The sequence below is a fragment of the Actinia tenebrosa genome, unplaced genomic scaffold (genome assembly GCF_029948245.1).
Source record: "Actinia tenebrosa isolate PJP-AT-01 unplaced genomic scaffold, QUT_ActTen_1.0 PGA_scaffold6__47_contigs__length_16458017, whole genome shotgun sequence".
NCBI classification, from domain to species: Eukaryota; Metazoa; Cnidaria; class Anthozoa; order Actiniaria; family Actiniidae; genus Actinia; species Actinia tenebrosa.
Genome location: NW_028292583.1, coordinates 5092694 through 5105888, shown reverse-complemented (window position 1 = coordinate 5105888; position 13195 = coordinate 5092694). Strand labels below are relative to the sequence as shown.

At 42.0% G+C, this 13195-nt stretch overlaps 1 protein-coding gene across 1 annotated transcript in view; it reads left to right on the top strand.

Annotated features, from left to right (window-relative positions):
• LOC116292597 (protein furry homolog-like) overlaps window positions 1–13195 on the top strand; it is a 33264-nt gene that overhangs the window by 17807 nt on the left and 2262 nt on the right. The window contains exons 38-58 of the mRNA XM_089039515.1: window positions 81–208; window positions 518–768; window positions 1271–1408; window positions 2135–2209; window positions 2697–2925; window positions 3611–3845; window positions 4189–4289; window positions 4644–4947; window positions 5789–5896; window positions 6606–6915; window positions 7313–7680; window positions 8204–8351; window positions 8701–8811; window positions 9025–9124; window positions 9390–9487; window positions 9912–10076; window positions 10460–10600; window positions 10707–11000; window positions 11380–11553; window positions 11834–12055; window positions 12726–12913. Coding sequence (XP_088895641.1) covers window positions 81–208; window positions 518–768; window positions 1271–1408; window positions 2135–2209; window positions 2697–2925; window positions 3611–3845; window positions 4189–4289; window positions 4644–4947; window positions 5789–5896; window positions 6606–6915; window positions 7313–7680; window positions 8204–8351; window positions 8701–8811; window positions 9025–9124; window positions 9390–9487; window positions 9912–10076; window positions 10460–10600; window positions 10707–11000; window positions 11380–11553; window positions 11834–12055; window positions 12726–12913 — 3888 coding nt within the window. The remainder of the gene's footprint in view (window positions 1–80; window positions 209–517; window positions 769–1270; window positions 1409–2134; window positions 2210–2696; window positions 2926–3610; window positions 3846–4188; window positions 4290–4643; window positions 4948–5788; window positions 5897–6605; window positions 6916–7312; window positions 7681–8203; window positions 8352–8700; window positions 8812–9024; window positions 9125–9389; window positions 9488–9911; window positions 10077–10459; window positions 10601–10706; window positions 11001–11379; window positions 11554–11833; window positions 12056–12725; window positions 12914–13195) is intronic.

The following is a 13195-nucleotide window of genomic DNA, read 5'->3' as shown; positions in this document are numbered from 1 at the left end:
GTTGACACAAGTGAAAAACGTCTGCGCATGCACTAAGATATTTAATATTTGATCTTTTTGATATCTATCTTTATTTACAGACGGTTTTTCAAGTATACCCCTCCATCCATCTCCTGTTCTGCTCACTGTAGCTACTCTCAGTCTCAAAGAGAACTGTCCGAGGCTCTAGCCAGGGCACACCCAGAGATTACAGTCTACATGTTTGAAGGTAAACCTTTTACATTAGTTTTCAATGGAGCACGACCCAGTCTTCAATTTCGGCAGACACAAACTTTGGTTTTAGAAGCCTGTCAATCAGACTGTTCAACTACATTCCTAAAGCCACGTGGTGCAACTTGGAAAATGTATGAATACTTTGTTATAAAAAAAACTGTCCTTTGTTCACGAGGGTAGCACTTAATAGCCAGTGGCTAACAAACCTGTGGCCCTCATTCCGTGATCGAATTGGAATTTAGGAGTTGATTTTTGTGCTTTTCCATTCTCTCTTTCTTATTTTCTCCCACTATTCTTGTTTCAGAAATGACATCTCGTTTCCAGAGTAGCTCCCTTGCAGGTCAGCGATGTATACTACAGTACATGCTGCCTTGGTTGGCCAACATTGAGCTGGTTGATCTGGCTAACCCACCAAATGCACCACAAGTAGAGGTAGAATTTGACCAAGAAGACGAACATCAGTTCATTCTCCCGATAGAGTTGAACGATGAAGGGTGGGGTTCACTCGAGGCTACACAGTTAGTTCTAAACAACCTATTCTACATCACTATTAAGGTAATATACTAGTTATCTTATTTTTTTCTAAACCTTTTGTGATGTAAACCTAAAGTAGTTTAGCTTAAACTAAACCAAATTGAAAGTCCGTGAAGTCGAAAAGGATCATTGAAGCCAAGACCGATTGCTATCCTGGGTAGTCAATATTCTCGGCATTCGGAGATTGTTTGAATACAGATACATCTACAACCACCCAAAACTTGAATAATTGTTTGAGAGCTGCAAAACTAGAATTTGCATAATATTAGCCCAATTTACCGTTTACTTAGAACACCCTTTGTTCTTTTCTTCGAAGATTGAACCTTTCAGACCCGACAACGTCCCCCCCCCCCCCCCCAAATTTGGTGTTTTTGTTCTTGGATGTTAACTAATGCACAGTGCTTTTATCCACGTTTTTGGATTTCCCCCCCTCCCCCCGAAAAATTACAGAATATCATATTCATTTATCCCTTACGATGAGTTATGAACGCTCCCTTAGGTATTTCATTTTTTCCCCATTTAGTATGACGATCAGTTCAGCAAAGAGATCGAAGCTGCTTGGGCAAGTCTCTGCAGTCGTTGGATTAACAATGTACACGAGATCTTGAGCTACCTGATCACACTATCCGGTGTTGTGGGCCACTCTGAAGTACTTGTTCATGTAAGTTAGTTGTCAAAACAAGTTGTCGTATGTAGAGTTGTTTCTTCAATGGATAACGACATTGATGATGACTGAATTGGTGTATTGAATGTTATCAATTGGTACTGTGACCATGTCCTGAGTTTTCACAGTTATCGAACTGGTTCATGTTAGGTGCTTTAGGTACTGGGGTGCTTACCATTTAAATCAATCCATCTGGTTACAAAACTCGTTTGTTAATGTTACCGTCGTTTGCATTGCTACGCGGCCACCCCAGACAAAAATCGGGACGTGCACTTTGCAATAGACTGCCGTCAATCAAACACGTTGACGTCATTTACACGCGTGTGTGATTCAAAAGGCGCCAAAACTTGTCGATTGTTTACAAGTATTATGAGCCACACTCACCGGGCCGATCCAAATGCGTTTAAATGACGTCAACGTGTTTGATTGACGGCAGTCTATTGCAAAGTGCATGTCGCGATTTTTGTCTGGGGTCGCCGCGTAGCAATGCAAACGGCGGTAAGGAAAGAGCGGGAAATTTTGACATCCGACAAATGGTACAGACGTCTACCGGAAGAACCGAAAAGAGCGGGAAAAGTGGATTACGTCAATCGGAAGACCTAGTTTTCCGGAACTTTCCGATTGGAATGATGCATGCCATTTGTTTTTAGACCGGAATTTCAAGTTTTTCTGCGTTAATGGTAATCACCCCTGATCGTTTTGTGCTTTATCTTGTGTATTCAGGCCAAGAAGCTAGCTGTATACATTGCAAGAGCCCAGACTGAAAAGACAGTAGAAGAATTGATGGAAGAACTTAAGGTTGGTAGATCTCACTATCTTAACTGTGGCAGACGATCGTGTTTAATGCTTGCTGGGGTTTTTAGAATTAAAGGAATTAAACTCAATGTAGGCTGTTCCTTCAGCTGATAATAACTGTGCGCACCTTTTTGAAAAGATTTTGTTGTTTTTGTTACTGTTGCTGCTGCTGCTGTTGTTGTTGTATTCTTCTTGCTGTTATTGACGTTGTTGTTGTTGCTGCTGCTGTTATTGTTGTCGTTGCTGTCGTTGCTGCTGTTGTTGTTGCTGCTGTTGTTGCTGCGGTTGTTGTTGCTGCTGTTGTTGCATTGCTGCTGCTGCTGTTGTTGTTGTCGTTGCTGTTGTTGCTGCGGTTATTGTTGCTGCTGTTGCTGTTGCTGCTGTTGTCGTTGCTGCTGTTGTCGTTGCCGTTGTTGCATTCATTGTTGTTGTTTTGTGATTGCTGCCCACAGGTCAGATAACAACACTGACGTTTTTTGATTGCTTTTAGTTGACAGAAACAGTAGCATCGCAGTTTGAACGTAGTGACGGACCACCCTACTTCCGTGTGGTCAACAAAACCTCGTCAAGCAGAGACTCCATATGCGATCCCCCTCCTGTAAAGAGTACTGAATCAAAGGACAAACCCAAACCATTGGACGAAATAGGAAAAAAAGAATCCAAAGAAGAAAGGAAAGAAAAGGTTGAGAGTTTACCAAGGATGAGCAGCCTCGAACAAGGTCAGTGGAGATAAGTTACCAGTAATGATTTAAAAACGGAACCTAGAATTATATTTTCACTGGGAAAATAGATAGGTTATTGCGGTTGTAGGGTTGTTATGCGCTGCTACAGTTATGTTTGTAAATGTATAGCTACCTTTCAATCCCATATAGGTAAAAAATTAACTTCATAGCACTATAACTTATCTATATTTCTATATCTTCATAATTTCTTAAAGGCCAGTTTAGGCGGTACGATTTTTGCCTACAACTATCGTATACAACACGCTCGCGCCATACAACTCAAGTCGTAGCGTGTAAATCAAGTCTACAACTTGCCTACAACAGACGCGAGCGTGTTGTATACGATAGTTGTAGGCGAAAATCGTACCGTCTACACCGGCGTTAATTGGACAGTTTATTTAATTTTCAAGAATTGTCGAATTAAAAAAATATTTGGACAGTCCTTGAAAATTAAAGAATAATTCGGCTTTTACCTATATGGAATAACAGGTAGCTATATAATTAATAGGTAACAGGAATTCATGCTGTCCAATTAGACTCGAAAAATTCCTATGACTGCCAAATTGGACTCGGCCAACAACCTCGTCCAATTTTAGCAATTCTTGGAATTGTCCTCGTCCAGTTATTTCATAATGTTCTTTTAACCTCATTTTCTCCTCATTTTAATTACCGTTGTTTTCAGCATCAGGTGCCAATGAACAAGGTGACGTCGCTCCTCTAGCCCAACCTGAAGACGTAGAAGATGAAACAATCATTGACGAGGGAGGGCAGGAGGTATTCTGGCCTCTAGAGTGGGCCATAAGGGTCCATAAGCTTCAAGGCGCACCCACCCCATTACCTGTACCAGACAGACAGAAATACTTTGCACCATTAGATGATATCCTGCCATTTGCATCTACCGCGGCCTCTTTGTACAGGTAAATGTAATGGTGCTACGATTGGGTGGGATGTGTGTTGTTTATAGTTCCATCTTGTGGGAACCAAGGGTGGTGTAGCAGTAGTGCACTCACCTCCCCTCTGGGGTCGTGGGTTCGATTCCTTGACTCGGCATCACATGTGAGTAAAGTTTGTTAAGTCTTTCTATTGATTCAAGGGTTTTTATCAGAGCTCTCCGGTTTGATACGCCTACGGGTCGTTTCCAGGTTCGATCTGTGAGTTAGCCGTGCCCTGACTTAGATCAGCCGAGAGGTTGTTTCAGGGTATCAATGATTCGTATAGGACATAGATAGATATCATGAAATGTGTCACATGGTTTTTTAGGTGTAACTTTGCTCTGATGGTGCTGACAGAGCTGGTACTCGATCAACCACAAGTGGAGTGGGACCGCCATCTTCCCCTTATGTTGCATGTCATCTTCTTAGGTGAGTGGCATTATTTAAGACATGGTCAATATGTCTCTCTATATACCTTCGCCCACACCTATTTGTGGAACTAGACTTGACATCACATATCAGGGGTTTTTTTTTCGGGGTTCACTTGAGCAAGCATTCGCTGCGATATGGAAGTACAGTCAACTCTCGCCTCGTGGACACCCTGATATTAAGGACACCTCGCTATTACGGACAGGAGAAAATTCCTTGGCAAAAATACTGACAAAGAAATGAACAAAATTAATTCTTGCTATTGCGGGACATCAAGTGACGGTCCCGAGGGTGTCTGCTGTAACCAAAGTTGACTATAAATTAAAATACCTTTTTTGACCTTGTCATTTATAGGTTTAGACCATGGCAAGGCGCTAGTATATGAACACTGCAAGCGATTACTGGTCAACCTCGTCATCATTCTAGTGTGTCACGGAAATTACATCCACATTGCTCAGCCATTATCTGACTTCATGGCTGCCTCAGAACAAGGACTCGGCAAATATGGACTGCAGAAGTCTTTATGGACACTGGATATTGGTAGTATGGTGCGCTTTCCTGACAACTCACAATCCAGCGCTGGCGCTGGCTCCAAGGATCAGTCAGAACAAGCACAACGTAAAGACAGTAAACATGATGCAGAGTCTGAACCTTTCAAGTAAGTGACGCTTATCCACCATTTCTTTAGGATGATGATTTGTTTTATGGGAAGCATAAGTGACGTAATGGGAGCGCTCGCCTCTCATAGGTTCAATGCGACTGGGGTCCTGAGTTCGATCCCCGGACTCAGCGTCGCATGTCTGTAGACTTGTTTGCTTTAATTCGATCTAAAAGGGCCTACATGAAAATTATTCTTTGATCCTAGTAAACCTATCTAATTGTTGTTATTTTTTGTGTGTGTAGAACTAATAGTGACGGTAACGGGCCTCCTTCCTATGTAGATGGAGCTCTAATCTAATCTAATTTAAAGCGCTTAGAACAACGATGTATAAGCGCTATATCAATTATATAATAATAATAATAATAATAATGATAATAATCAGTAGCTTTAATAATGCATTATCGTAGGATCCTAGCCAAAGAATGTAATCAAAATCTTTATATATAATATCTAAATATATCTGCAACAAATTAATAAATAAAATTTTTAAAAAAGAGAAAAAGAAAAACTATAATAAAATATACTATGATAAAAATATATCTACTAATTAATGTATAACCATAAAATCTATTTAGTAAAAACTAATCCTAATAATATATGTTTAAAAAAACCAGTGTGTTTTGAACATTATTATTATTATTATTATTATTATTATTATCTAGTTTTGAATATTCATTGAAAATAATAATAATTATTATTATTATCATCATCGCAGCGGCAGATTATTCCCAGTATCTGATTATGACACCAAGGGTTAACGACGCACTCATTCAGTAACTAAGGCCTTGTCGCAGGTCTCTATATATGTACGTGTGACTTAAACCATTGTTTTTCACAGGTTTTTTGTTGCGGGCAACGAAATTCTAGGAGATGACCAGGATGACAAACACGAAGAGAGTAGCAAATACGAGCAGGTCAAGAGCTTGATTGAATTCCTGGCCAACAGGTACTTGTCACTATGTTTCTTCTTCACTCGTCTCTCGTCTCTCACCTTTCAAGTTTTATTTCCAGACACGGCATCACAATCAAGTAGATCTTGTCAGGTCTCTTTATTCTAGGGTTTTTCTCCAGATTCTCCTGTTTTCCTTCCTCTGCAAAGCCCTAACACTCACTCAGGGTTTCATCTGTGAGTTAACCATTCCCTGACTTAGATCATCCCGGAGGTTGTTTTAAGGTTCGATCTGAAGGTTAGCCATTCCCTGACTTAGATCATCCCGGAGGTTGTTTTAGGGTTCGATCTGAAGGTTAGCCATGCTTTGACTTAGATCAGCCAGGAACTTGTTCGATAAAGGTCTTTAAGAGTCTTTTGACTTTACTGACAATGTCGTTGAATAAAATATCCAATGAAAAGAACCCCAAAGAGAAATTATTTATACTTCCGGTTGACGTCGCCGTCGTAGATCTTGCAAATCTTAAAGCCCCTATTATCAATTCAAAACCCGGGACATGCTTTCCTTCAAAATTCAAACCCTATATAAAACAATAGAAATAGGGCGTGATTGTTTTTTGTTTTTTTTATATTTTTTTAATTAGGGTTCGATCTGTAGATTAGCCGTGCCCTGACCCTGATTTAGATTAAGGTTTTGTGTGTGTGAGTTTCTTTGTTGTTGTTTTTATTGACTTGTTAAGATAATTGTTATTTTTGCTCTTTCTAGTGCCACCAAACCCCTGTGGTCCTTCGAGGACATCACGCCTCGCTGCTCCAAAATCAAAAGCGCAGAACAAATGGAGATTTTCATTGCTTTACTCATCCACATCTTCAGTGGCTCTGATGTTGGTTATGAAGTGCAAGATAAGTGGGCTAAGATGGCCCTTCATTGGGCGACAACCTGCTCTTCCAGGCATTACGCAGGACGATCCTTTCAAATCTTCAGAGCGCTCAAGGTTCCTCTCTCGTGGCCAATGCTTAGTGATGTTCTTTCTAGACTGGTGGAGTCTGTTGGTGATAGTAGTGAAGATGTTCAGGTATATCCATCCTCCTCCTCCTCGTTCTTCTCCTCCTCCTCCTCCTCCTCCTCCTCCTCCTCCTCCTCCTCCTCCTCCTCCTCCTCCTCCTCCTCCTCCTCGTTCTCCTCCTCGTTCTCCTCCTCGTTCTCCTCGTTCTCCTCCTCGTTCTCCTCCTCCTATCCTCCTCCTTCTCCTCCTCCTCCTCCTCCTCTTCCTCCTCTTTCTCCTCCTCCTCTTCCTCTTCCTCTTCCTCCCCCTCTTCCTTCTTCAATGTAAATCCTTCGTTTTCATGTCTCTTTACTCTTGTCTGGTCATAGTGATTTCCCATGGCAGAGCTAACTCAATATTTTTACAACCCTTTCATAATCAGTAAAATTTGTGCTTAGACGATATTTCATACAATATTGATTTTCAGGGTTATGTCATGGAAATCTTACTAACACTCGAGGCGTCTACTGACTGGACAATGTACGATTCCAAAGAAAGTCCTGCTGGCCGGGACAGGGTCATTCCATATGGTCCAGGAATAGTCCCAAAAAGTCAAGAAGAAAAAGATCTGGATTATGATGAATTTTCGAATATCCTGTCTCCTCTCGGAACATCCCTGTCTGGTCGAGGAGGCCCTCTTGCTCATCGTTCTGATCTGCTAGCCAATGATAACTTGTCAGTACGTCACATCAGATCACTGAGCAGTGGTTGTGATATTAAACGAGCTATGGGATTCTATAACCATATTGGACGACTGAACTCACATAACAACGATATTCTGTCAAGAACTAGAAGGTAATGATGACATGAGTGCTGTGCTGTGCTGTGCTGTGCTGTGCTGTGCTGTGCTGTGCTGTGCTGTGCTGTGCTGTGCTGTGCTGTGCTGTGCTGTGCTGTGCTGTGCTGTGCTGTGCTGTGCTGCGCTGCGCTGTGCTGTGCTGTCCTGCGCTATGCGGTCCTGTGCTGCGCTGCGCTGCGTGTGCACAAAGGGTCTCGAAATTGAAAACAAAAATATACAACATGGTGCACAAAAACTGTCATTGTTAAAACCGGAAACTAATCATTCTTTTATTTTCTTACTGTAAAATTCCTAAAAACGTTTTTGCAGTTTTTCATCCCAAAATTTCATATTCAGCCTTATTAACTGTTTGGTTATGGTCCTTGATAAAGGGAGCTGTTAACGGCATTCGTTGTGCCAATCATAACATGAGCTTTCACATTTCCTAAAATCAAAATTCTAGTTTCTAGACCAATCCGAGGGCAAGCTGAAATTTAGGCATGGCTTTGATCATTGGTTTTCATGTATTATTCTTTTCAGTGCAAGTGTCCAGTGTCTGCGCATAACAAGCGAAGCCAGTCCTCAGGCCCTGACAGATATGATAACTCGCGTATTTTGGATCGCCGTGTCATTATTCGAGTCTGACTTCGACCATGAATACCTTATGGCAGTTGAGCTGCTTAATCAGGTATGTGGGTATTTTTCTTTTCATTTTAAGGTCATTTGATTTTGTTTTACTTTTCGCCTTTCCAGCAAGTTGACGGTGCTCCCTTACACTATCTCCACCGATCAGTGTCCAGTTCCAATGGTAGTTGGAGCTAAAGCTACGCGCACTAGAGAGACGTTCAACAAGTCTCCAGGGAGCCGACGGTGCTTACTCCCTCTCTCTCACCGATCAGTATCTGGTTCTAAGGGTATTCAAAGCTAAAGCTACACGCACAGGAGAGACGTTAAACAAGTCGCACGGGAAAGATCATGAGTGCAAGCCCTTTACCTTTATTACAGCGCACTTATTAAGCCAGGTCTCTTTTCATCAGGTGATGACGTTCCTGAACCTAGGAAGACCCGAATCAAGAGACCGACTGGAAAAAGTACTACAAAAGCTGAACTGGACAGACTTTCCAGGCTTACAATCCTTAGTACTCAAGGTGAGATTATCTCTATCCATTGTTGAAACGCTACCCTGGAGTCCAGAGATTCGATTTATTGTCGCTCTGGTGTTTGCTGTGTTCAAGGGAAGTCCGCGCTCGCTCGTTAGAACCACAGGAAGCGAAATAGGACCTCAGGATGTTGAAATACCCAGGGTATTGAAATGGTTTCAGCTATCTGGAAATTTTATATATTGCGCTCTTTTTTCTCAGGGTCTTACCAGCTCTGGGACTAGTGATGCTTCGATGCGTCTTCTGGCAAGACTTACTGAGTTCACTAACATTGCTATTGTCGACCCGTCACAAGTCTCTGGTATGTTACTTCAAACTTGTAACTGAAAATTTTCACTTTAAAACAAGATCAAATTTAGAGACTGGTTCCACGAATGAGTCGTATTTGAATTACCCAGCAACCTAGGCGCGCAGCGTATTGTTTTTCAAGACGACCTTCCACACTAGTTAATTTGTTTACTGATGACCTCCTCTCTGAAGCCCCATCCTCCCCACTCCCCCCCCCCCCCCCCCCCAAAGTTCTCTCCCTTATCTCGGCTATTGTTTACTGTGGCGTATTTTTTAAGGTTTTGGCTTGAACATCCTGGCTCTTCTCCCATACATGACTGATCACTTCGATGAACCCGATGAGTTCTGTAAAACATACGCATCCAACATTGTACAGGTTAGTTACAATTTTGTTCAAATTTTATTTTACTATATTTTATCTAGAGTGCGGGCTCGCTGTGGTACTGTAAGGAGGGATGGCGCGGAGACGACAGTATATTTAACAATTAGACTCAAACCCTGAATGGTCTGCGAGTCCTTCTGCCGAATAGGGTATTCACTCAGACCATGAAGGCGAGAGGTCTAATTGTTGGTATAAGTTGGTCCAAAAATGGATACAAATAATTTTGAAATTAGGTTGAAATAATTTATTTTTCGTGTTGTTTTGGTTTTATAAAAGCAAAATAATAGTTTTCTATCACTAATAGACCGCTAGTAAATCAGCCAATCATAGCGCAGGAATCACGAAAGACCATCATAAGGTTTATATTAATATAATTTAGCCCGTTGAAACATAATTGTATATATTTTTCTATCCTTAGGTGTGTCGTCGAACAAGCGGTCTAACCAATCTCGGTAAGATGTTCATTATGTACGCAGACAAGTCCTATCCTCGTCCAAGAAGCACATGGGTAGAGGTGGTCTGTAAATACGTCCATGACTCGTTTGGTCGCTACAGCAAGTCCTATATTACGTTCTTATTAGAGGTAAAGATCTCTATATGACAATATAAAAAATAACTGTTATGGATATCACGTTCTAATTGGATGGGAGCGCGTGCTTTATGAGAGCATATAGCACGCGCGCGCACTTTCTATTTGTTATTCGTATCCAAAATAAAAGTTATTTTGATTTGTATTTTATAAAAGAAATAAAAAACTTGCTTGCTGTGCTGTGTGGAGTTATAAAGTACTTGGGGATTGGCAGAACACTCGAGAAGTATCGAGAAGATTTCCGCTACGAGTTCTGCTTCTCCTAACACTTCTCTCGTGTTCTGCCAATCCCCGCGTGCTTTATAACTGCACACAGCACGCGCGCGCGTTTTCTATTTCTTCAGCATTGACGGAAGATAATCATTTGTTGTCTACAGGTTTTAGAGTATGGTCCTCAGTCCTCACAACAATCTGTTCTGGCTATCCTGTGTTCTTTGATCAAGCTGACTGACTTCTCATCCATCACCATGAAACAGTTCCATAACAATGTCTTAAAGGTTATTTCAAAGTACCTTAAGGTATGTATAAGAAGATTTTTTGTAATGTCCTGAACACCATCGGGCCCAAATTGCTTAGACCTTGATCATACGGTGCGTAAACCTCGTCTATTTGATTTCTTTTAAGGGTAACTACTGGAGGGAATCCCTAGAGATCCTCAAGCTTGCTGTTTCAAACTGTTCCAACCTTGACACCCCTCCTCCACGCCCAGCAAGCACAGTCTGGTCTACCAGTGATACCTGGGCTATTGATGCTATACCGGTCAAGAAAGAACTTCCTGGGCGTACGCTGGAGTTTACCTATGACTTGTCGTCCATCCCAGTCAGTGGGAAAAGGAACAACCTAGAAACCCCTGACCAGGTCAAGGACTCTAAGATCGTTCCTGATCTTCCCGCGCCCAGAAAACCTAATACGTCTCAGGTATGTTTTACCTTTATGGGATATCCATGGCCCAACGCGATTGGCGGACTACATATAGGGCTTTTAAGTGTGACTTCAATCGTATGGGAAAAGTGGACTCGGAAATACGTCACAACTTAACAGCTCTATAAGAAAGATGGGAGTTGTTTGCGCAACCCTTAAGAGCATACCTTACACTAGTATAGCTTTTGACCGAAACGTAAAGAAATGCAGAATCTTAAGAAATTTAAAAAACCTTTGCTCTCATCACTAATACTACCTCCCCCCCCCCCCCCACCCACTCCTCCTGATAAATCGAGGGCTGTCAGTGCCTAATTGACGTCATATATTGTAGAATGTTTCTTTGGTGCTGGTGATGATAACTGTGGTTTATTTTCAGCGTCGCACGCGGGAACGCCTCGTACACGTACTACAAACATGTGGTCACAATGTGGGCTTAAAGCAAAGTCCTTCAGTGGTGTTCAGCTCGTCCAGTGACTTGGCTGTGGAAAAACCAACCGAACAGCATTCGTCTAATGAGGACATAAATAACGAAGCTTGTAAAGATGATCAGGTATTCTAGTCCTGCTGTGGGGTGAGAAGTAATCATACGCCCTTTAATTGGCTCAAACGAGGTCGTTTTGACCTCAATTCCCTACCGTGACTGTGTCTTGTACCTTATCGTGCCTTGCCGTGCCGTGCCGGTTTACAGTTATACGAAAAAACTATCATTTCGATTCCTGATTACAAATACCCCCCCACGGATTTCGTGTTCCCTTACTTGAGGGTGAAGTGGTATTCTTAAACAAAGCGATAGGGTCTTTCACTAATGCCCTTACGGTTTATTGTTTCAGATAATGGGCGTGTTGACGAAGTTCGACTTCCTGGATGACGTGTCGCTAGAGAGTAACGATGAAAGTGGTTTCGTTGTTTGGCCTGTCGATGAATCTCACCGCGCGTCCTACGAAAACCTCGACGTACAGTCACTAGAGAAGAACACCCTACAGAGGAACTCGTTTTCTGGTAGCGATTTGGACTTGACAACACCGCATGAATCGTCTGATGAGGAGGACGAGGTGAATAGAGAATTTATTCATATTTAACCAAGGGGTTAGAACGTTAAAGTGTAGCGTTGCCGCCATGGTGGTTGAATTTAACAAAGATATTGCTTGATTTGGATTGTCCCGATAAATAGATATTATCCCAATTTAGTAGACAAAAAAATTCTTCTGTTTTCATTAAAATAGTAGTAGGCATTACTATAACGTTTAGTTTTATGGTTAAAAGGAATCACTCTGACATCCATCATGGCAGCCATGTCCCAGGAATGACTGCAAACTATCAATACTTATTTCGTTATTTAACAGCTCAACAGAGGCCCGGACACACGATGCGACGTTGCCTGCAACGCGAAATCGCATCGTGTGTCCACCCATGCGACTGTCGTGCAAACGACCTCGTTGCAAGTGATGTCTGCGTCGCATAGTGTGCCCAGGTTTTAAGGACGTTCATGGGCAAAAGATCCCATCGTCAGATTTTTTTGATTTTTCCTCTAAAGTAAGGTATTACCGAGTACTTTCAAAAAACGAAATAAAAAAGAGGGGCCCGACTTCGTTTTAGAGCTATAAGAGATGATAGACGTTTTTATGAGATTTTGCTTATCAAAACATTGGAATGACATCATCACGATGAGCGCGCGCCAACAATGCCCATGAACGTCCTTAACAGTCCTTTTTAATGTTACAGCTAAATCAATCGATGAACGATGGGTCCGTAAGCACAACTTGTGCTGCAACAGAGTTTGAATCAGCTGCCGAGTCTGCCGCTGAGTCGGTAGGTGAGGTGGAGGCCGAGACATCAGGGGATCACGAGGTGGTGATCGTAGTGTCTTCACATGATAGTGGACAGTCAGACGAACGACATGGCAGCACAAGGTCAGTAATACTTTCCTGTTTTATATCTGTGTGATACATCTATTAAACAGATCCCTTATTCAGCGGACACACTTTATTAAACGGATAGCTGCCGGATCACGAAATTTTCTTTCCATATATTTACATAACATGAACCTCTGCTGACACCTGTGTCCAGCGGGCGCCAGGCAAGGTCCCAAAGGTGCCAGCTTAATACTGGTACCCTTGTCCAAAACCTTCACAAAACACCATTTTTGATTTGATTTTTGTTTCTTTACTGGTTAGTAATCGTTGTTAGCCCAG